Genomic DNA, 21,738 nt, shown 5'->3' with positions numbered 1-21,738 from the left:
TACCACCAGCGCTAAGATTTACCATTGTGCTAGGTTTGTTAAAATAGAGCCCAGAGACAGAAGGTGACTGATGTGTGTTTGATGTTGTCTCCGAGTAACTGCTACCTCTTACTGCACCTTGTTTTGTCAGTCCTCAATGGACTGACCCAGCAACATACTGCTACTGCTAGGAATACCTATGTCAGAATGCTGTTCATTGACTATAGCTCAGCATTCAAAACCATAGTACCCTCCAAACTCATCATTAAGCTTGAGGCCCTGGGTCTGAACCCCGCCCTGTGCAACTGGGTCCTGGACTTCCTGACGGGCCACCCCAAGGTGGTGAAGATAGAAAACAACACCTCCACTTCGCTGATCCTCAACACAGGGGCCCCACAAGGGTGGTTGCTCAGCCCCCTCCTGTACTCCCTGTTCATCCATGACTGTGTGGCACGCCTCCAACGCAATCATCAAGTTTGCAGACGACACAACAGTTGTAGGCCTGATTACCAACAATGACGAGACAGCCTACAGAGAGGAGGTGAAGGCCCTGGGAGTGTGGTGCCAGGAAAATAACCACTCCCTCAATGTCGACAAAACAAAGGAGCTGATCGTGGACTTCAGGAAACAGCAGAGGGAGCACACCCCTATCCACATCGACGGGACTGCTGTGGAGCAGGTGGAAAGCTTCAAGTTCCTCGGTGTACACATCACTGACGATCTGAAATGGTCTATCCACACAGACAGGCTGAAGAAATTTGGTTTGGCACCTAAAACCCTCACAAACCTTTACAGATGCACAATTGAGAGCATCCTGTCAGGCTCTATCACCGCCTGGTACGGCAACTGCACCGCCCGCAACCGCAGGGCTCTACAGAGGGTGGTGCGGTCTGCCCAACGCATCATCGGGTGCAAAATACCTGCCCTCCAGGACCTACAGCACCCGATGTCACAGGAAGGCAAAAAAGATCATCAAGGACAACAACCACCCGAGCCACTGCCTGTTCACCCCGCTATCATCCAGAAGGCGAGGTCAGTACAGGTGCATCAAAGCTGGGACCGAGAGACTGAAAAACAGCTTCAATCTCAAGGCCATCAGACTGTTAAATAGCCATCACTAGGCGGCTTCCACCCGGTTACGTAACCCTGCACCTTAGAGGCTGCTGCCCCATATACATAGACTTGAAATCACTGGCCACTTTAATAATGGAACACTAGTCACTCTAATAATGTTTACATATTTTTGCTTTACTCATCTCATATGTACACTGCTCAAAGAAATAAAGGGAACACTTAAACAACACAATGTAACTCCAAGTCAATCACACTTCTGTGAAATCAAACTGTCCACTTAGGAAGAAACACTGATTGACAATACATTTCACATGCTGTTGTGCAAATGGAATAGACAACAGGTGGAAATTATAGGCAATTAGCAAGGTACCCCCAATAAAGTAGTGATTCTGCAGGTGGTGACCACAGACCACTTCTCAGTTCCTATGCTTCCTGGCTGATGTTTTGGTCACTTTTGAATGCGGGCGGTGCTTTCACTCTAGTGGTAGCATAAGACAGAGTCTACAACCCACACAAGTGGCTCAGGTAGTGCAGCTCATTCAGGATGGCACATCAATGCGAGCTGTGGCAAGAAGGTTTGCTGTGTCTGGCAGCATAGTGTCCAGAGCATGGAGGCGCTACCAGGAGACAGGCCAGTACATCAGGAGACGTGGAGGAGGCCGTAGGAGGGCAACAACCCAGCAGCAGGACCGCTACCTCCGCCTTTGTGCAAGGAGGAGCAGGAGGAGCACTGCCAGAGCCCTGCAAAATGACCTCCAGCAGGCCACAAATGTGCATGTGTCTGCTCAAACGGTCAGAAACAGACTCCATGACGGTGGTATGAGGGCCCGACGTCCACAGGTGGGGGTTGTGCTTACAGCCCAACACCGTGCAGGACGTTTGGCATTTGCCAGAGAACACCAAGATTGGCAAATTCGCCACTGGCGCCCTGTGCTCTTCACAGATGAAAGCAGGTTCACACTGAGCACATGTGACAGACGTGACAGCGTCTGGAGACGCCGTGGAGAATGTTCTGCTGCCTGCAACATCCTCCAGCATGACCGGTTTGGCTGTGGGTCAGTCATGGTGTGGGGTGACATTTCTTTGGGGGGCCGCACAGCCCTCCATGTGCTTGCCAGAGGTAGCCTGACTGCCATTAGGTACCGAGATGAGATCCTCAGACCCCTTGTGAGACCATATGCTGGTGCAGTTGGCCCTGGGTTCCTCCTAATGCAAGACAATATGTGGCTGGAGTGTGTCAGCAGTTCCTGCAAGAGGAAGGCATTGATGCTATGGACTGGCCCGCCCGTTCCCCAGACCTGAATCCAATTGAGCACATCTGGGACATCATGTCTCGCTCCATCCACCAACGCCACGTTGCACCACAGACTGTCCAGGAGTTGGCGGATGCTTTAGTCCAGGTCTGGGAGGAGATCCCTCAGGAGACCATCCGCCACCTCATTAGGAGCATGCCCAGGCGTTGTAGGGAGGTCATACAGGCACGTGGAGGCCACACACACTACTGAGCCTCATTTTTACTTGTTTTAAGGACATTACATCAAAGTTGGATCAGCTTGTAGTGTGGTTTTCCACTTTAATTTTGAGGGTGACTCCAAATCCAGACCTCCATGGGTTGATAAATTTGATTTCCATTGATAATTTTTGTGTGATTTTGTTGTGAGCACATTCAACTATGTAAAGAAAAAAGTATTTAATAAGATGATTTCATTCATTCAGATCTAGGATGTGTTGTTTAAGTGTTCCCTTTATTTTTTTGAGCAGTGTATATACTGTATTCTATTCTACTGTATTTTAGTCTATGCCTCCAAAACACGACCCTGCCAAGCCACATTGCTTCTTGACACACTGCTCGCTTAACCCGGAAGCCAGCCGCACCAATATGTTGGAGGAAACACCGTACAACTGGCAACCGTGTCAGAGTGCATGCGCCCGGCCCGTCACAGGAGCCGCTAGAGCGCGATGGGACAAGGACATCCCGGCCGGCCAAACCCTCCCCTAACCCGGACAACACTGGGCCAATTGTGCGTCGCCTCATGGGTCTCCCGCTCGCGGCCGGACGCGACACGGCCGGATCTGTAGTGACGCCTCAAGCACTGCAGTTCACAGTACAAATTTGAAGATATATGATATGTCATATTACTTCTCAGCATATGGACAAGCAAAGTATTGTTCTTTCTAAGCCATTTATTACGGGCAGTATATGAGATTAACCAGTGTAATTGATACAATGTCACAAATCAGCATTTGCAGTTTATTCAGACAGATAGTCAAAGATAATGTTGAATTTGCCTGTCTAATTGGTTAGAAATACTGTGGAACTACAGGCACAGTATTGATGGAGAACAGTATGACTCCACACTGTGAAATGACAGTGAAATAACAATGGAAAGATTGATTTGTTTGTTTTTATGCCAAATATTAAACCGTTTCGACTTTTTGTCTAAATACACAGTAGCTAAGAAATTACTACCTAAAGGAGTTACCAGCCTGTTCTTAGGCATCCTCTCTTTATTGGCATATACCTGTTTTGTCTTTGTCAACCTACCTTGCGGATGCCCTCTGAGGGACTGGACACAGAGTAGTCATGGCCGTTGTTCTTGCTGATGGTCCTCCACAGCTCTGCGTATGTGCTGTCCTGCTCTAGAGGGTTGGTGCCCTTGTTCTTGAAGTATTCATAGACGGCCGAGTCTCTCACAGTGCCGTAGGACACATCCATCTGCCTGGACAGGTCCTGGAATGTTCTGTAGAGACAGAGGGAAGAACACAGAGAAATACATCAAGTCAAGTGTATAACAAGAACAGATACTGTATGTAGAGTAAAGTACACTGTTAAATGTACTTTGGGTACTTTGTACATGGGTGTACTTTGTACATGTGTGTTCAACTTAAAAAGATGAGTTACTCTACTCAAACTGTTACTAATATAATAGTAGATTCTGTCAACTGAACTTGATTTACTGAATTGACATACACTACATGACCAAAAGTGTGGACATCTGCTCGTCGAACATCTCATTCCAAAACCATGGGCATTAATATGGAGTTGGTCCCCTGTTTGCCGCTATAACAGCCTCCACTCTTCTGGCAAGGCTTTCCACTAGATGTTGGAACATTGCTGCGGGGACTTGCTTCCATTCAGCCACAAAGGCATTAGTGAGGTCGGCACTGATGTTGGGCAATTAGGCCTGGCTCGCAGTCGGCGTTCCAGTTCAACCCAAAGGTGTTCGATGGGGTTGCGGTCAGGGCTCTGTGCAGGCCAGTCAAGTTCTTCCACACCGATCTCGACAAACAATTTCTGTATGGACCTCGCTTTGTGCACGGGGGCATTGTTATGCTAAAACAGGAAAGGGCCTTCCCCAAACTGTTGCCACAAAGTTGGAAGCAAAGAATCGTCTAGAATGTCATTGTATGTTGTAGCTTAAAGATTTCCCTTCACTGGAACTAAGGGGCCTAGCCCGAACCATGAAAAACAGCACCAGACCATTATTCCTCCTCCACCAAACTTTACAGTTGACAATAGGTATTGGGGCAGGTAGCATTCTCCTGGCATCCCAGATTTGTCTGTCAGACTTCCAGATGGTGAATCATGAATAATCACTCCAGAGAACGCGTTTCCACTGCTCCAGAGTCCAATGGTGACGAGCTTTACACCACTCCAGCCGATGCTTGGCATTGCGCATGGTGATCTTAGGCTTGTGTTCAGCTGCTCGGTCATGGAAACCCATTTCATGAAGCTCCGGAATTTTTGGAATTCGGTAGTGAGCATTGCAATTAATTGACAATTTTTCTGTGCTACTCACTTCAGCGGTCCTGTTCTGTGAGCTTTTGTGGCCTACCAATTCAAGGTCAGTGGAAGGTCATTTGTAAAAACAGAAAACAATAATGGCCCTAGCCGGCTGCCCTGCGGTACGCCACACTCAACTGAATTTGCATGAGAGAGGCTTCCATTAATGAAAACCCTATATAGGTAACTCTCAATCCATAATAAGGCAGAGGATGCGTTTTTTCAGCAGAAGTCTGACAAAACAGCTCCCACAATCTTCTTACTATCAATGTCTTTCAGCCAATCATCAGTCATTTGTGTCAGTGCCGAGCATGTTGAGTACCCTTCCCTATAAGCATGCTGAAAGTCTGTTGTTAATTTGTTTTCTGTAAAGTATCTTTGTATTTGATCAAACACAAATGTTTCCATAAGTTTGCTAAGCACTTGTAACAGGCTGATTGGTCAGCTGTTTGAACCATTAAAGGGTGCTCTGCTATTCTTGGGTAGCGGAATGATGGTGCCACGTTGAAAGTCACTGAGCTCTTCAGTAAGGCCATTCTACTGCCAAATTTTGTCTATGGAGATTGCATGGCTGTGTGCTCAATTTTATACAGCTGTCAACAACGGATGTGGCTGAAATAGCCAAATCCACTAATTTGAAGGGGTATCCACATGCCTTTGTATATATATTGTATTTCAAAGCAATGAGTTAACTTGTTATCTTTTCAAGTTGAAAAACACATTTTGTAACAGAGCAAATGGAGGATAGGGGAAATGAGGGTCACAATTTCTTATGGACATCACAAGACAGGAAATAATGATGCTTATGAGTTGTTTGTAAGCTTATTAGTCTGTAAACACCAGAGGAGGCACAGGAAATAATTTAAGAGGAGTAGTAAAGGGACATTATTTTAACGTTAAAGGTGGAAAAGCCTGACTTTTAAGCAAAACTGACTCATAAAGAAATGAATCACTTTTGTGCTGGATCAGATCAGGGTATCATAAAAAAAGCCAATAACATAATTTACACACACCTAATTTCTCTCAAAGAGAGTGAGAAAACTAGCTTTCATGTAATAAAGAATGAGTAACACAAACCTCTAACCTTACCGAACAATCGAGGAGTGTCTAGAACATGTCATAAATTGAATGTACACCCTTTTCGATCTTACTCTATCCCGTAGAGCAATCTACACCTACAACTTTCTTATAGTTAGTTGCCTTTCTATATGTAAAAACTTACTTTATAATCAGTTGTATAAAAGAGTGCTAACAATTCTAAATTAACTTGGTAACCAGAAGGAGCATTCACTGAACTCACAATGAGAATGAATATAACTCAAAGCATTGTAAGAACCATTGAGATGCTGTGAAAGATTTGTGATTCGAGTGTGCAATTAAATTAAGATCTTCATTATCAGCGACTGTTTTAGATGAAATACTTTGTTACTTGTTTACCAATGTGTGGAAGAGTAATTCAAATATGTTGTGCATATATAAGAAGGATGCATGTAGAATGAATTGTACACCGGTTTAAAGATATATCAGCACTGCCGCTATGCTACCTCTGGGACAATCACCACAGCACACAGCAGTCTGTATATGCCAAGTTCCCAGTGAGCATTGCACACAATCCTTAGTTGACAGTTTAGCTAACTGCCTGTCAGTCTGAAAAATGCATATCTCAAACTGAAATGGTATTAAAGGGCATGCCTACCACAACCTGATAAGAGCTCATCAGGTAAACCTATTTTATGACATTTCCACTGGATCAGAGCATGACATTTTTCCCTTACATGCTGAGTGGTTATCGAAAGGGAGAGAGTTAGAAAGATTTTTCACATACATTGAGGAACTATTGTCATTCTCAATGGATGTAAAAACAGACTTTGTTTGCTTGCTGTTTGAGGTAAAGAAAACATTACTTTGAGAAGCTCCACAGCTCATTAGTGGTAGTGAGTTAAGCCAATCAGAAATACTATCAGATCCCCAAATGGGCACATTTATATGCCAACATTTGCGCTCAGGCCAGGTAGCCTGTACGCCTACTTCTATGCATAATCAGGTGTGCGTCCTTACTCAACATTGACAGTAACGCTCCAAACAAAGACAATGACTAAATTGACAAAACTCTTAAATGGAATGAAATAAACCAAAACTTGTTTCTCACAAGTGTAGCATAGGTTGTGCACTCTGCAAACAACGTGTCCACTCTGACAATGAGAATGGAAAAAAACTGGTATAATAATATATTGCATGCATTAATAGAAATGACCAAAACCAAACAAACATTGAACAGTGAGGGAAAAAAGTATTTGATCCCCTGCTTATTTTGTACGTTTGCCCACTGACAAAGAAATGATTAGTCTATAATTTTAATGGTAGGTTTATTTGAACAATGAGAGACAGAATAACAACAAAACAATCCAGAAAAACGCATGTCAAAAATTTTATAAATTGATTTGCATTTTAATGAGGGAAATAAGTATTTGACCCCCTCTCAATCAGAAAGATTTCTGGCTCCCAGGTGTCTTTTATACAGGTAACGAGCTGAGATTAGGAGCACACTCTTAAAGGGAGTGCTCCTAATCTCAGCTTGCTACCTGTATAAAAGACACCTGTCCACAGAAGCAATCAATCAATCAGATTCCAAACTCTCCACCATGGCCAAGACCAAAGAGCTCTCCAAGGATGTCAGGGACACGATTGTAGACCTACACAAGGCTGGAATGGGCTACAAGACCATTGCCAAGCAGCTTGTTGAGAAGGTGACAACAGTTGGTGTGATTATTCGCAAATGGAAGAAACACAAAATAACTGTCAATCTCCCTCGGCCTGAGGCTCCATGCAAAATCTCACCTCATGGAGTTGCAATGATCATGAGAACGGTGAGGAATCAGCCCAGAACTACACGGGAGGATCTTGTCAATGATCTCAAGGCAGCTGGGACCATAGTCACCATGAAAACAATTGGTAACACACTACGACGTGATGGACTGAAATCCTGCAGCGCCCGCAAGGTCCCCCTGCTCAAGAAAGCACATATACATGCCCGTCTGAAGTTTGCCAATGAACATCTGAATGATTCAGAGGAAACTGGGTGAAAGTGTTGTGGTCAGATGAGACCAAAATCGAGCTATTTGGCATCAACTCAACTCGCCGTGTTTGGAGGAGGAGGAATGCTGCCTATGACCCCAAGAACACCATCCCCACCGTCAAACATGGAGGTGGAAACATTATGCTTTGGGGGTGTTTTTCTGCTAAGGGGACAGGACAACTTCACCGCATCAAAGGGACGATGGACGGGGCCATGTACCGTCAAATCTTGGGTGAGAACCTCCTTCCCTCAGCCAGGGCATTGAAAATGGGTCGTGGATGGGTATTCCAACATGACAATGACCCAAAACACACGGCCAAGGCAACAAAGGAGTGGCTCAAGAAGAAGCACATTAAGGTCCTGGAGTGGCCTAGCCAGTCTCCAGACCTTAATCCCATAGAAAATCTGTGGAGGGAGCTGAAGGTTCAAGTTGCCAAACGTCAGCCTCGAAACCTTAATGACTTGGAGAAGATCTGCAAAGAGGAGTGGGACAATATCCCTCCTGAGATGTGTGCAAACCTGGTGGCCAACTACAAGAAATGTCTGACCTCTGTGATTGCCAACAAGGGTTTTGCCACCAAGTACTAAGTCATGTTTTGCAGAGGGGTCAAATACTTATTTCCCTCATTAAAATGCAAATAAATTTATAACATTTTTGACATTCGGTTTTCTGGATTTTTTTGTTGTTATTCTGTCTCTCACTGTTCAAATAAACCTACCATTAAAATTATAGACTGATCATTTCTTTGTCAGTGGGCAAACGTACAAAATCAGCAAGGGATCAAATACTTTTTTCCCTCACTGTAGATAAGACATTATAGAAATTCACGGTAAATGTAGGCTACTACTGGTGATATATGTAATGGGGAATTGATAGACATTAACAATCAAGGCAAACAATTCACACAATGTAGCTATGAAACAATTAATGTACACAAATTGGCGGGAGAGAGCGCATTGGAGGGAGACGTGCATTGTGCATTTTAGCCACACTCCCCTTCTTCTTGGACTGTGCCATCCACGTGGCCTCTGCAATGGATTAGCCTCAGCCTCCACAATGGATTAGTTCACTGAGATGGGCGCGAATCAGACAGGTGTCTCGTGTGCCATAAAAAAATATATATATATTTGCTACTGCTCGACAAAAAAAATATATTGGGCGATCAACAGCCTATCGACCAAACAATCGACCAGTTGACTAATTGGGGTCAGCCCTAATCATAACTGATGGACAGGTCAGCTTACGGTCTCATACACTGGTACTTAGTATGTTAATACTTTCATATCAACTAACACAAGGGATCCAGTGACGACCATTAGATGTGTTGCATTAAGCAACGTGCAGATGCATCTCTTTTTTGGGGTGAGTGGATTCACAATAGGTTGAAATTAAAAATGTCTATTAGACTATGCTCATTCAAGCTGATTAAAGCTAATAGCACGTCAGGTAGTTTGGTGTGTGTGGCCAAATAGCTTTATGTTCATGTTACTAAACAAATGCTAATGCCTGGAGTTTGCTAAACGGCATTGGCACTTAGATTGGAACCGGAGCTATGGTCAGATGACATGAAAATAGAGCTCTTTGGACACACACACGAGGGGTGGGTTTGGTTTCGAAAGAAGGATGTGATAAGCAGAAAAGAACCCTATACATACTGTAAAGTATGGTGGTGGATCTTTGATGTTTTGGGCTATTTTGCTTCCACTGGTCCTGGGGCCTTTGCTAAGGTCTCTACCCAGTACAAGGACATTTTAGCTCAAAACCTGGTTGCCTCTGCCAGGAGGCTGACACTTAGTTGCAAGTGTATCTTCTATCAAGACAATAACCCCAAGCACACATTACATTTCACAAATGAATTGTTAATTGACCACAAAATCAACATTTTGCAATGGCCATCTCAGTCTCTAGACTTGAACCCCATTGAAAACCTGTGGTTTGAATTGAAGAGGGCAGTCTATAAGTGCAGACGAAGGATATCAAGGATCTGGAAAGATTCTGTGTGGTGGAATGGTCTAAGATCCTTCCCAATATGTTCTACAATCTCATAAAACATTAGAAAAAGGCTCAGTGTTGTTATCCTAGCAAAGGGAGGGTGCCGGAGTATTGAAAACAGGTGTGCCAATAATTTTGAACCCTATGTTTTTTAGAAGAAAAAATAATAGTTGTTATACAAAATCTCTTTCTCTGAGCAATTGCATTAGTATAACATAATTTAATTGCCCCCCAAAAATTAGCATACAATATATATATTTTATACAGTATTTTTGCTCATCTTTATCAAGGGTGCCAATAATTTTGGTCATGACTGTTTATGAGCAGATGTTTACTAGAAAATCTAGAAATACTAAACCCTGTGGGTGTTACGATATTGCAGACCTTAAATATGGAATCTCACATATTGGATGACTGTAAAGTATTTATTTTGTGGATATGCATTACATGGACAGTACATTAAGTAAAACCATGACCATTTAAATGATTTAAGATGACCTCAGCAGAAACGTGAAATGCTGTAACTTTGCCCTACACTGCCCTGGCCTCAACATAACTGTAAGCACAGCTGCATTTTCACTGACTCAATTGGAGAGAAAAAAAGGGTGAAAGTGAACAGTTAGAGTGGAGTTACTTTGATGCCCTTGCCCAAAAGCGGATAACGGAAACACGCAGCTTGAAGAAGTAAGCAACGGGCCTCCCGAGTGGCGCAGCGGTCTAAGGCACTGCATCGCAGTGCTAGAGGCGTCACTACAGATCTGGGTTCGATCCTGGGCTGTGTCACAACCGGCCGTGATCGGGAGTCCCATAGTGCGGCACACAATTGGCCCAGCGTCGTCCGGGTTAGGGGAGGGTTTGTTCGGGGGGGCTTTACTTGGCTCATTGCGCTCTAGCGACTCCTTGTGGCCGGGCGCCTGCAGGTGTTTCCTCCGACACATTGGTGCGGCTGGCTTCCAGGTTAAGCGGGCGGGTGTTAAGAAGCGCGGTTTGGGCGGGTCATCTTTCGGAGGACGCATGACACGACTTTCGCTTCCCGAGCCTGTTGGGGAGTTGCAGCGATGAGACAAGATCGAAATTGGGGAGAAAAAGTGTGTAAAAAATTTTACAAATTAAAAAGAAGTAAGTAACAAAAGCTACAAGTCACCCGCTTATTTTTCATCTGTCATCCAGACCCATGTACATGGCCTTGTTTATTCCAGGGTCCATGCCTGGGCCATTTGAAACACATTGAAAATACAAAAATAAAGATAATAGCTGTACTAGAAAAGCATAACCCTCAATCCTGACTAAACTCCCAGTCCCTGCCGCTGAAAAACATCCCCACAGCATGATGCTGCCACCACCATGCTTCACCGTAGGGATGGTGCCAGGTTTCCTCCAGACATGACGCTTGGAATTCAGGCCAAAGACATCAATCTTGGTTTAGGTGCCTTTTGGCAAACTCCAAGCAGCCTGTCATGTGCCTTTTACTGAGGAGTGGCTTCCGTCTGGCCAGTCTACCTTAAAGACCTGATTGGTGGAGTGCTGCAGAGATCGTTGTCCTTCTGGAAGGTTCTCCCATCTCCACAGAGGAACTCTAGAGCTCTGTCAGAGTGACCATCGGGTTCTTGGTCACCTCCCTGACCAAGGTCCTTCTCCCCCGATTGCTCAGTTTGGCCAGGCGGCCAGCTCTCGGAAGAGTCTTGGTGGTTCCAAAGTTCTTCCACTTAAGGATGATGGAGGCCCCTTTGTTCTTGGGGATGTTCAATGCTGCAGAAATATTTTGCTTCCCTTCCCCAGATCTGTGCCTCGGCACAATCCTGTCTTGGAGCTCTACAGACAGTTCCTTCGACCTCATGGCATGGTTTTTGCTCTGACATGCACTGTCAATTGTGGGACCTTATATAGACAGGTGTGTGCCTTTCCAAATCATGTCCAATCAATTGAATTTACCACAGGTGGACTCCAATCAAGTTGTAGAAACATCTCAATGATGATCAATGGAAACAGGTTGAAACTGAGGTCAATTTCGAGTCTCATAGCAAAGGATCTGAATAAGGTATTTCTGTTTTTAAAATAAATTAGCAAAGATTTCTACAAAACTGTTTTTGCTTTGTCATTATGGAGTATTGTGTGTAGATTGCTGAGGAAAATGATTTATATAATACATTTTAGAATAAGGCTGTAAAGTAACAAAATGTGGAAAAAGTCAAGGGGTCTGAATACTTTCCGAAGGCACTGTGTGTATATATATACTGTATATATACTATACATTGTAGAATAATAGTGAAGACATCAAAACTATGAAACATTTGGAATCATGTAGTTAGATTCTTCAAATAGCCACCCTTTGCCTTGATGACAGCTTTGCACACTCTTGGCATTCTCTCAACCAGCTTCATCTGGAATGCTTCCAACAGTCTTGAAGGAGTTCCCACAAATGCTGAGCACTTTTTGGCTGCTTTTCCTTCAGTCTGCCATCCGATTCATCCCAAACCATCTCAATTGGTTTGAGGTCGGGGGATTGTGGAGGCCAGGTCATCTGACACAGCACTCCATCACTCTCCTTCTTGGTAAAATATCCCTTACATAGCCTGGAGGTGTATTGGGTCATTGTCCTGTTGAAAAACAAATGATAGTCCCACTAAGCCCAAACCAGATGGGATGGCGTATCGCTGCAGAATGCTGTGGTAGCCATGCTGGTTAAGTGTGCCTTGAATTGTAAATAAATCACAGACAGTGTCCCCAGCAAAGCACCCCCACACCAAAACACCTCCTCCTCCATGCTTTACGGTGGGAACTACACATGCAGAGATCATCCGTTCACGCACACCGCGTCTCACAAAGACACAGCGGTTTGAACCACAAATCTCAAATTTGGACTCCAGACCAAAGAACAATTTTCCACCGATCTAATGTCCATTGCTCGTGTTTCTTGGCCCAAGCAGGCCTCTTCTTCTTATTGGTGTCCTTTAGTAGTGGTTTCTTTGCAGCAAATCGACCATGAAGGCCTGATTCACACAGTCTCCTCTGAACAGTTGATGTTAAGATGTGTTTGTGACTTGAACTCTGTGAAGCATTTATTTGGGCTGCAATTTCTGAGGCTGTTAACTCTAATGAACAATAAGAAGAAGAGACCTGCTTGGGCCAAGAAACACGAGCAATGGACATTAGACCGGTGGAAATGTGTCCTTTGGTCTGGAGTCCAAATTGTGAGACGCGGTGTGGGTGAACGGATGATCTCTGCATGTGTATTTCCCACCGTAAAGCATGGAGGAGGAGGTGTTATGGTGTGGGGGTGTGTTGCTTAGGGCTTTTTGAAGAGGCCTTCAACATATGCAAAACTACACTTCAACATTCATGAATATATTGGTCATGGGTGTACTTTAAGTAAGCACAAAAACAAGTGGGTAAGGACTTCTGCTGTCTGTGTCTACTAGAATAAATATACCAATTAATTTTGCAACACAATAATTTATTGAAGATGGAAAGTCAGCTTGGATTAGATTTTCTTGAATATAGTTAAAAGAAGCAGCTAGGGAAATTGGCATGTCACCATAGTGTTCAGACAGTCAGTTATATCTGATGTGACAGGCTTGATGGCGTACTCTAAAGGAAGATACTAAAGGAAACATTTGATGTACATTCAAAAAGACCAGATTTCAGAAATCAAAATCATTCCAGACTGTAACCTTCCCATATTAAAGACATGATTGACGTCATACTTGCGTAATGTTGAACGAGATTAAATGCAATTTTCAATCAGTAAACCAGTCAGTTTATTAGTTACACCACCCCGTTCACGAAATCGATCGCTCCTACAGAAAGTGAGTCACGTGGCCGTGGCTTGCTCTATAAAGCAGGCAGACAGGCATCGAGGGATTCAGTAATTGTTTGATTGAATGTTAGAATGGGCAAAACAAGTGACCTAAGCCTACTTTGAGCATGGTATGATCGTCGGTGCCAGGAGTGCCGGATACAGTATCTCAGAAACGGCCGCCCTCCTGTGCTTTTCACGCACGACAGTGTCTATGGTTTACCGAGAATGGTGCAACAAACATAAAACATCCAGTCAGCGGCAGTCCTGGCGAAAACAGCTTGTTGATGAGAGGTCGAAGGAGAATGGTAAGAATCCTGCAAGCTAACAGGCGGGCCACAAACAGACAAATAATGGCGTAGTATAACAGTGGTGTGCAGAACGGCATCTCGGAACGCACAACTCGTCGATCCTTGTCACGGATGGGCTATTGCAGCAGACGACCACACCGGGTTCCACTCCTATCAGCTAAAAACAAGAAGAAGCAGCTTATTTGTTGTTGGCCAAGCATCTTCCCATGGTACAAATCAAAGCAATCAAGACCCTCCCTCTTCTCTCTCTCACCGTTAGTGGTTACTTTAAAATCAATCAATTATTCAGTTAAATGTTTCATATTATCAAGAAGCGGCTCCAGTGGGCACGTGATCACCAACACTGGACAATTGAAGAGTGGAAAAACATTGCCTGGTCTGACGAATCCCAGTTCCTGTTGCGTCATGCTGATGGCAGAGTCAGGATTTGGCGTAAGCAGCATGAGTCCATGGACCTATACTGCCTGGTGTCAAATGTAAGGGCTGGTTGCGGTAGTGTACTGGTGTGGAGAATGTTTTCCTGGCACATGTTAGATCCCTTCATACCATTTGCAAAACGATTGAACGCCACAGCGTATGTGAACATTGTTGCTGACCAAATCCAATAGAGCATCATTGGGATGAGATGGAAGCATGAATGTACTGCCGTTCAATCTGCAGCAACTGCGTGATGCCATCGTGTCAGCATGGACCAACATCCCTGTGGTTTCAGACAACTTGTAGAATCTATGCCCAGAAGAATTCAGGCTGTTCTGGAGGCAAAGGGGGGTCTGACCCGTTACTAGATGGGTGTAACTAATAAACATTTGCACTGTAATAGTACATGAACACACATTCTTGAGTTGTTGTTTGCCAAGCATCTTCCCATGGTACAAATCAAAGCAATCAAGACCCTCCCTCTTCTCTCTCTCCCCGTTAGTGGTTACTTTAAAATCAATCAATTATTCAGTTAAATGTTTCATATTATCAACACATGTATTCAAAATGTGAATAAGAAATACACCTTTGGCTGCCAGACAAATTATCCACTGGACATTGTGAGCTGCCTGGTCTGTGAATACAAATTAGGTTTTAACAAGGTTGGTTAGATCTACATAATCCACTGATAAAGGATAAGAGGGAAAAGAGAGAACAAAGATAATTATGACTTTGATGCCTCACCAGCTTTTGGTTTTTGGATGCCTTAAATGTTCTTGTTTTATCTTTTGCCTCTGCCACTTGACACCTTCTCAAATATATTGCACCCACTTCACATAACTTACGAGTACTTGTTTCAGGCATTTCAATAAATGGAAAACAACATCTAAAGTTATTAATTGATTAAACCATTACTCAAAGTTCAGAGCACAAATGACATAGGTCACTAAATTCACACACTGTCAATGCAACCACATATTACTTAGTGGTATGCATGAGTGTGTTAGTGTGTGAGTGTGAATGCACACGTGTGTGAGTGTGTGTGTGTTTTTACATGAGTGGGGGCTACTCATGATGCCACAGGCTAATGCACATACATCACTATTAACACCTGGTAAAAGCTGCCACTGGTTGTACTGTAGCTTCTAATCTAAATGGTGCAATGGGAGAACCTTCAGAAAGACACTCATAGGTGTGGGATCAGAAACACGTGTCCAATGTACTTTCCACTATATACAGTGGGTATCATAAGTATTCACCCCCCTTCAGATTTGGTTAAATTACAAAGTGGGATTGAAAAATATTTTATTGTGATTGTTTTATAATGTATCTACACAAAATACTCTAAGTGAAAAGAAAATTCTACAAACTTTTACAAATGAATACTAATTAAATAACTAAAATAAAGTTGTTGCATAAGTATTCACCCCCTTTGTCTAGGCAAGCCTAAATTAGTTCAGGAGTAAAATTTGGCTTAACAAATCACATACTGTAATAAAATACATGGACTCACTCTGAGTGAAAGAATAGGGGTTGACATGGTTTTTGAATGACTACCCCTTCCTCTGTCCCCCATAGATACATCAGTAAGGTCTCTCAGTCAAGTATTGCATTTCAAGCACAGATTCAACTACAAAGAACAGGGAGCTTTTCAAAAGCCTCATATACAGTGGCTTGCGAAAGTATTCACCCCCCTTGGCATTTTTCCTATGTTATTGCCTGCCACTTTGAAGATGCAAAATATTTTTTATTGTGAAACAAACAAGAAATAAGACAAAAAAACTGAAAACTTGAGCGTGCATAACTATTCACTCCGCCCCCCCAAAGTCTAGGCCATTCAAAGACATTTAAACGTTTCCCCTTAAACCACTCGAGTGTTGCTTTAGCATTACGCATAGGGTCATTGTCCTGCTGGAAGGTGAACCTCCGCCCCAGTCTCAAATCTCTGGAAGACTGAAACAGGTTTCCCTCAAGAATTTCCCTGTATTTAGCGCCATCCATCGTTCCTTCAATTCTGACCAGTTTCCCAGTCCCTGCCAATGAAAAACATCCCCACAGCATGATGCTGCCACCACCATGCTTCACTGTGGGGATGGTGTTCTCGGGGTGATGAGAGGTGTTGGGTTTGCGCCAGACATAGCGTTTTCCTTGATGGCCAAAAAGCTCAATTTTAGTCTCATCTGATCAGAGTACTTTCTTCCATATGTTTGGGGAGTCTCCCACATGCCTTTTGGCGAACACCAAACGTGTTTGCTTATTTTTTTCTTTAAGCAATGGCTTTTTTCTGGCCACTCTTCCGTAAAGCCCAGCTCTGTGGAGTGTACGGCTTAAAGTGGTCCTATGGACAGATTCTCCAATCTCTGCTGTGGAGCTTTGCAGCTCCTTCAGGGTTATCTTTGTTGCCTCTCTGATGAATGCCCTCCTTTCCTGGTCCGTGAGTTTTGGTGGGCGGCCCTCTCTTGGCAGGTTTGTTGTGGTGCCATATTCTTTCCATGTTTTAATAATGGATTTAATGGTGCTCCGTGGGATGATATTTTTTTATAACCCAACACTGATCTCTACTTCTCCACAACTTTGTCCCTGACCTGTTTGGAGAGCTCCTTGGTCTTCATGGTGCCGCTTGCTTGGTGGTTCCCCTTGCTTAGTGGTGTTGCAGACTCTGGGGCCTTTTAGAACAGGTGTTTATATACTGAAATCATGTGACAGATCATGTGACACTTAGATTGCACACAGGTGGACTTTATTTAACTAATTATGTGACTTCTGAAGGTAATTGGTTGCACCAGATCTTATTTAGGGGCTTCATAGCAAAGGGGGTGAATACATATGCACTCACCACATTTATGTGATTTACTTTTTATAATTATTTGAAACAAGTTTTTTTTCATTTCACTTCACCAATTTGGACTATTTTGTGTATGTCCATTACATGAAATCCAAATAAAAATCCATTAATATTACAGGTTGTAATACAACAAAATAGGAAAAATGCCAAGGGGGGTGAATACTTTTGCAAGGCACTGTAGAAGGCCAGTGATTGGTAACAATAAAAAAAATCTGACATTGAATATCTCTTTAAGCATGGTCAAGTTAATAATTATGCTGTGGATGATGGAATAAACCGTCCAGACATATCAAAGATACAGTTGTCCATCTGAACTGAACTGCAGGACAGAAAGGAAACTGCTTTTAGGAGGCCATTGTTGATTTTAAAACAGCTACAGAGTTCAATGGCTGTTATGGGAGAACACTGAGGATGGATCAACAACATTGTAGTGACACAATAATGACCTAAATGACAGAGTGAAAAGAAGAATATAAATATACAGAACAAAAATATTCCAAAACATGCATCATGTATGTAACAAGGCACTAAAGTAATACTGAAAAGAAAACACAGCAAAGGAATACACTTTTTGGTCTAAATGCAAAGCCTCATGTTTTGGGCAAATCCAACACAACACGTTACTGAGTAACTGCGTCCTTATTTCATGGTATCGGTATGCTTAACATCGGCAAAGACTGGGGAGTTTTTCAGGATAAAAAGAAACAGGATTGAGCTACGCACAGGCAAAATCCTAGAGGAAAACTTGCTTCAGTCTTCTTTACACCAGACACTGCGAGAGGAATTCACCTTTCAGCAGGACAATAACCTACAACACAAGGCCAAGTTGCTTGCCAAGAAGATAGTGAATGATCCTGAGTGGCCAAGTTACAGTTTTGACTTAAACCTGCTTGAAAATCTATGGCAAGACTTGAAAATTGTTGTCTAGCCATGATCCCCAACACCTTGACAGAGCTTGAAGAAGACAGCTGTAACCGCTGCTAAATGTGTTTCTAATATTTATTGACTCAGGCGGGTGAATACTTATATATATCAATGTATATTAGTGTTTTATTTTTCATTAATCTTATAATTTTCCTGACACTGACATTACAGAGTATTTTGTGTAGATTGTAGACAATAAATTAACCCCACTTTGTAACACAATACAATTTGAAGAAATCCAAGGGGGGTGAATACTTATGATAGGCACTGTTTCCAGTACCTACCCTTTTCACTAGATATCCACAACCACTACCTACCCTTTCCACTAACTATGGGTCATGCTGACATAAATGTACAGCGACAGTTGAAAGAGCCCAGTGTCTGATTCAGCCATGGTTTCCACTAACAGGAGTAGGATGAATGATCAGAATGGCTATAAATAAAGAGCCTCTCCCAACAGCAGCATCAACAGAATGGCTAGAGCTCTGTCTCTATAACTTAATGTACCAAGTATACAGACAGAAACAATGTTCTGAAAACATCTTCAAAGAGTATCTTAAATAAAACATCACACTCATATTCTCCCAATAAAAAAAAAGCTTGCACTTGTCTTTTCCTACTGGCACTGACGTTGCTGATAACTGTACTTACTACGGAGACCACCACATGGTGGCACTCTTTTTCACACACCATTTGCACATCAGCATAATCAAATACAATCTGACATCAAAGCCACAATGCCTGAGCAAATATGCATTGTTCGGGGATAAGCGGTGGATAACATTTGCAGATCCGAAGGCAAACAGAGATGGGATGGTAATATTCAAAGATCCAACCTCATTCCTCCATGTGTGAGGTCCATGTACATGTGTCTGTGTGTTTGTGAGCAGGATGGCAATGTAGGCACATCATTAATAAACATGGATTCTACTGGGCGATGCCATGATGTATGTCTGGCATTTCAAACAGTTGGCATATACCAGCGTTGCAAAATATCACCTTCAGAAGGAAGATGCTGTTTTAGATGCTACCGAATGCTGCAATAACGCATTAGACATGTCAAGTCATTTTCAGTTAAAGATTTCGTGGATGACACTGTGGAGATTTGTACTGTCCAATATGTTCTGCCGCCCATGTTGCTACAGGATGAATGGCAATAGAGTAGTGCATGGTCGAGTTGCAACATTAAAAGATTGATCTTGTACATCCTGAATGTCATATTTCATATAAATTAGGGCTGTGACAAATGGACAATATTTCTTAACGTTTAAACGGCCATAGGTTTTCTGTTAGAACGATAAGAAAAATTCCAATTGAATTTGCAATGCAGATGGTCTACATCTCTCTTCCCGCGGAGAAAGAGAGAAAATTGTATAATTTATGCTGCTGCTGCTCATGCTTGTCAAGAGAATGGCGTGTGTAGCTTGATGTTGTTATCATCCAATCACAAGTCATCAAACCGGCACTAGGCTACAGTCATAAAGCCTCTGTGTGGCTAGTTATTAGGAGATATCTAGGCTAATCTATAGAAGATGGAATTAAAATAACAGAACTAAAAATTCAATGAGAAGGACAAGCTACAACACCAAGAGCCAACAGGTAGGTTGCTACTTAATAATCTGAATGGAGTTGTTGTTATTTACTGTAGGAAGGGGAGAAAGCGCACAGTTAAAGTTATGTAGTCTCAATAAGCCTAGCTAACGTTTTGATGCAGTTAGCCTAGCTTCTCTCGTTTTGATGCAGTCAAGAGAGGTACTGTGTAATCAGATGAGATGATACATAACTAGCAATAAGTTAGTATATCAGTGTTGTTGCCATCTCTCTCCCCCTCCCTGCTCCCCTCATCTCTCTCCCCCTCCCTGTGGCCCCTCCCCCGGTCCCTGTTTGAGCTGCTGCTCTGTTTCTCTCTCTCTCGTGCATTACAGCTCTGGTTAATAAAGAAGCTAAAATATTTTCTTTTTATCCTCCTACTAAGGTAACAGCATTGTTGTGTTAGGTATTAGTTTAATTTGTATTTTCCCTTTATAATGATGAACGGGACCTGTTAGTGGTAGTTTTGTGATAACTGCACTGTAATTTTAATAACAAATCAAATAAATAAACATTGGTTAGGGATTTTTTCTTAACATTAACAATTCCATTTTCGTTTAAACTTTTACAATTTTAAACGTTCACACTCCTAATATACCTGTAAATCGATTGGAAATTCAACAGGAAGTTTTGCGCAATTCAATATATCACCCTAGTTGCATAATAGTCTGTTGTGAGGCTTTAAGAACATCTACTGTATTACAGTGCATACTACATTGACCACTCACAAAGCTTGACCCCCATAAAACACTGACTGACCACACTGTCATGAAAACCTTACTCTATGTACTGCCGACAACAAAAGTCAATGAACTCCCCTCTGGATGGTCTTTCTAGTCCCTGGGCGAAGACGGAACATTAGCCAGTCCCACAGTGGGGAGAGCCAAAGTCGTCATTCATGATTTGATCACCCGGGTTAACAATACATTGACACCTTTATGCAGGAGGGATTCAAATGTAGTCATGGTGTGGAGAATGGCGATAAGTGACCTACCGTACGTTGTTGTCCATGCGGGAGACGGTGAGGTAGGCTGCCAGGTTGGCCGTGTAGGAGGAACATACGATGAGGGTGAAGAGCCACCAGCTGCCCATGACGATCCTCAGGGCCACAGAGCTCACCACACTGTCCCCTCCTATAGAGGGAGAGAAAGGACATGTCAATATCCCGACTGGGTGGAAGATAAAGCAACTATAGTTATGAGGTTTCCAATAGGTTGAGGAGGAACAAGCAGAATATCTGGACCAAATCCAGATCATGCAAGAGTGATCAACTTCAAAGGCTCCATAACTTGCTGTCTTGGAGAAATTTGGTTTGGGAAATAATTTTACCGATATGGTTTGTGTGTTATATGCTAACCCTGTTGCTATGGTGTCTACTAACGGCATACACTCAAGTCCGTTCCCTATTTTCCCGGGATGTAGACAAGGAGATGGCCTATACCCAACGTTATTCATTCTGTCGCTGGAACCTTTAGCACAACATCTAAGGCAGAATGTAATTGCTTAGCCTATACTGATTAAATCTTCCTCTCATATCATATCACTATATGCGGATTATATTCTCCTATATATGACAGATATTCAGAATTCAATTTCATCTTTATTATCCACATTGGAAGAATTCAAATTGCTGTCAGGGTATAAGATAAATTGGACAAAATCAGCATTAATGTTGCTTAATGAAGCAGCCAAGAAAGTTTCACTTCCCTCAACAATTCCTATGAAAACACAGTTCACTTATTTGGGTATTAGTATACAAACATCTCTGCATGGTCTGGTGAAGTTTAATTATGAGAAAAGGTACAAGGAGGTTGAACGAGATTTAACCATTTGGGAGAAGTTGCCTGCTTCTTTACAAACTAAAGATGAATGTGTTGCCACGTATTAGTTTCCTGAGCATGATGATCCCACTCACTCCACCATTGGGGAATGGTTGATAAACGTATACG

The 21,738-nt window shown here is 42.8% G+C and overlaps 1 protein-coding gene across 1 annotated transcript in view; it reads right to left on the bottom strand.

Annotated features, from left to right (window-relative positions):
• LOC121547303 (glutamate receptor ionotropic, delta-1) overlaps positions 1-21,738 on the bottom strand; it is a 509,157-nt gene that overhangs the window by 26,055 nt on the left and 461,364 nt on the right. Inside the window, exons 12-13 of the mRNA XM_041858495.2 lie at positions 20,784-20,922; positions 3,599-3,794 (exon numbers count right to left, since the gene is read on the bottom strand). Coding sequence (XP_041714429.1) covers positions 3,599-3,794; positions 20,784-20,922 — 335 coding nt within the window. The remainder of the gene's footprint in view (positions 1-3,598; positions 3,795-20,783; positions 20,923-21,738) is intronic.

The sequence above is a fragment of the Coregonus clupeaformis genome, chromosome 31 (genome assembly GCF_020615455.1).
Source record: "Coregonus clupeaformis isolate EN_2021a chromosome 31, ASM2061545v1, whole genome shotgun sequence".
In the NCBI taxonomy this organism is placed as follows: domain Eukaryota; kingdom Metazoa; phylum Chordata; class Actinopteri; order Salmoniformes; family Salmonidae; genus Coregonus; species Coregonus clupeaformis.
The sequence above is the reverse complement of the archived record's forward strand: the minus strand, read 5'-3'. Positions and strand labels throughout refer to the sequence as shown.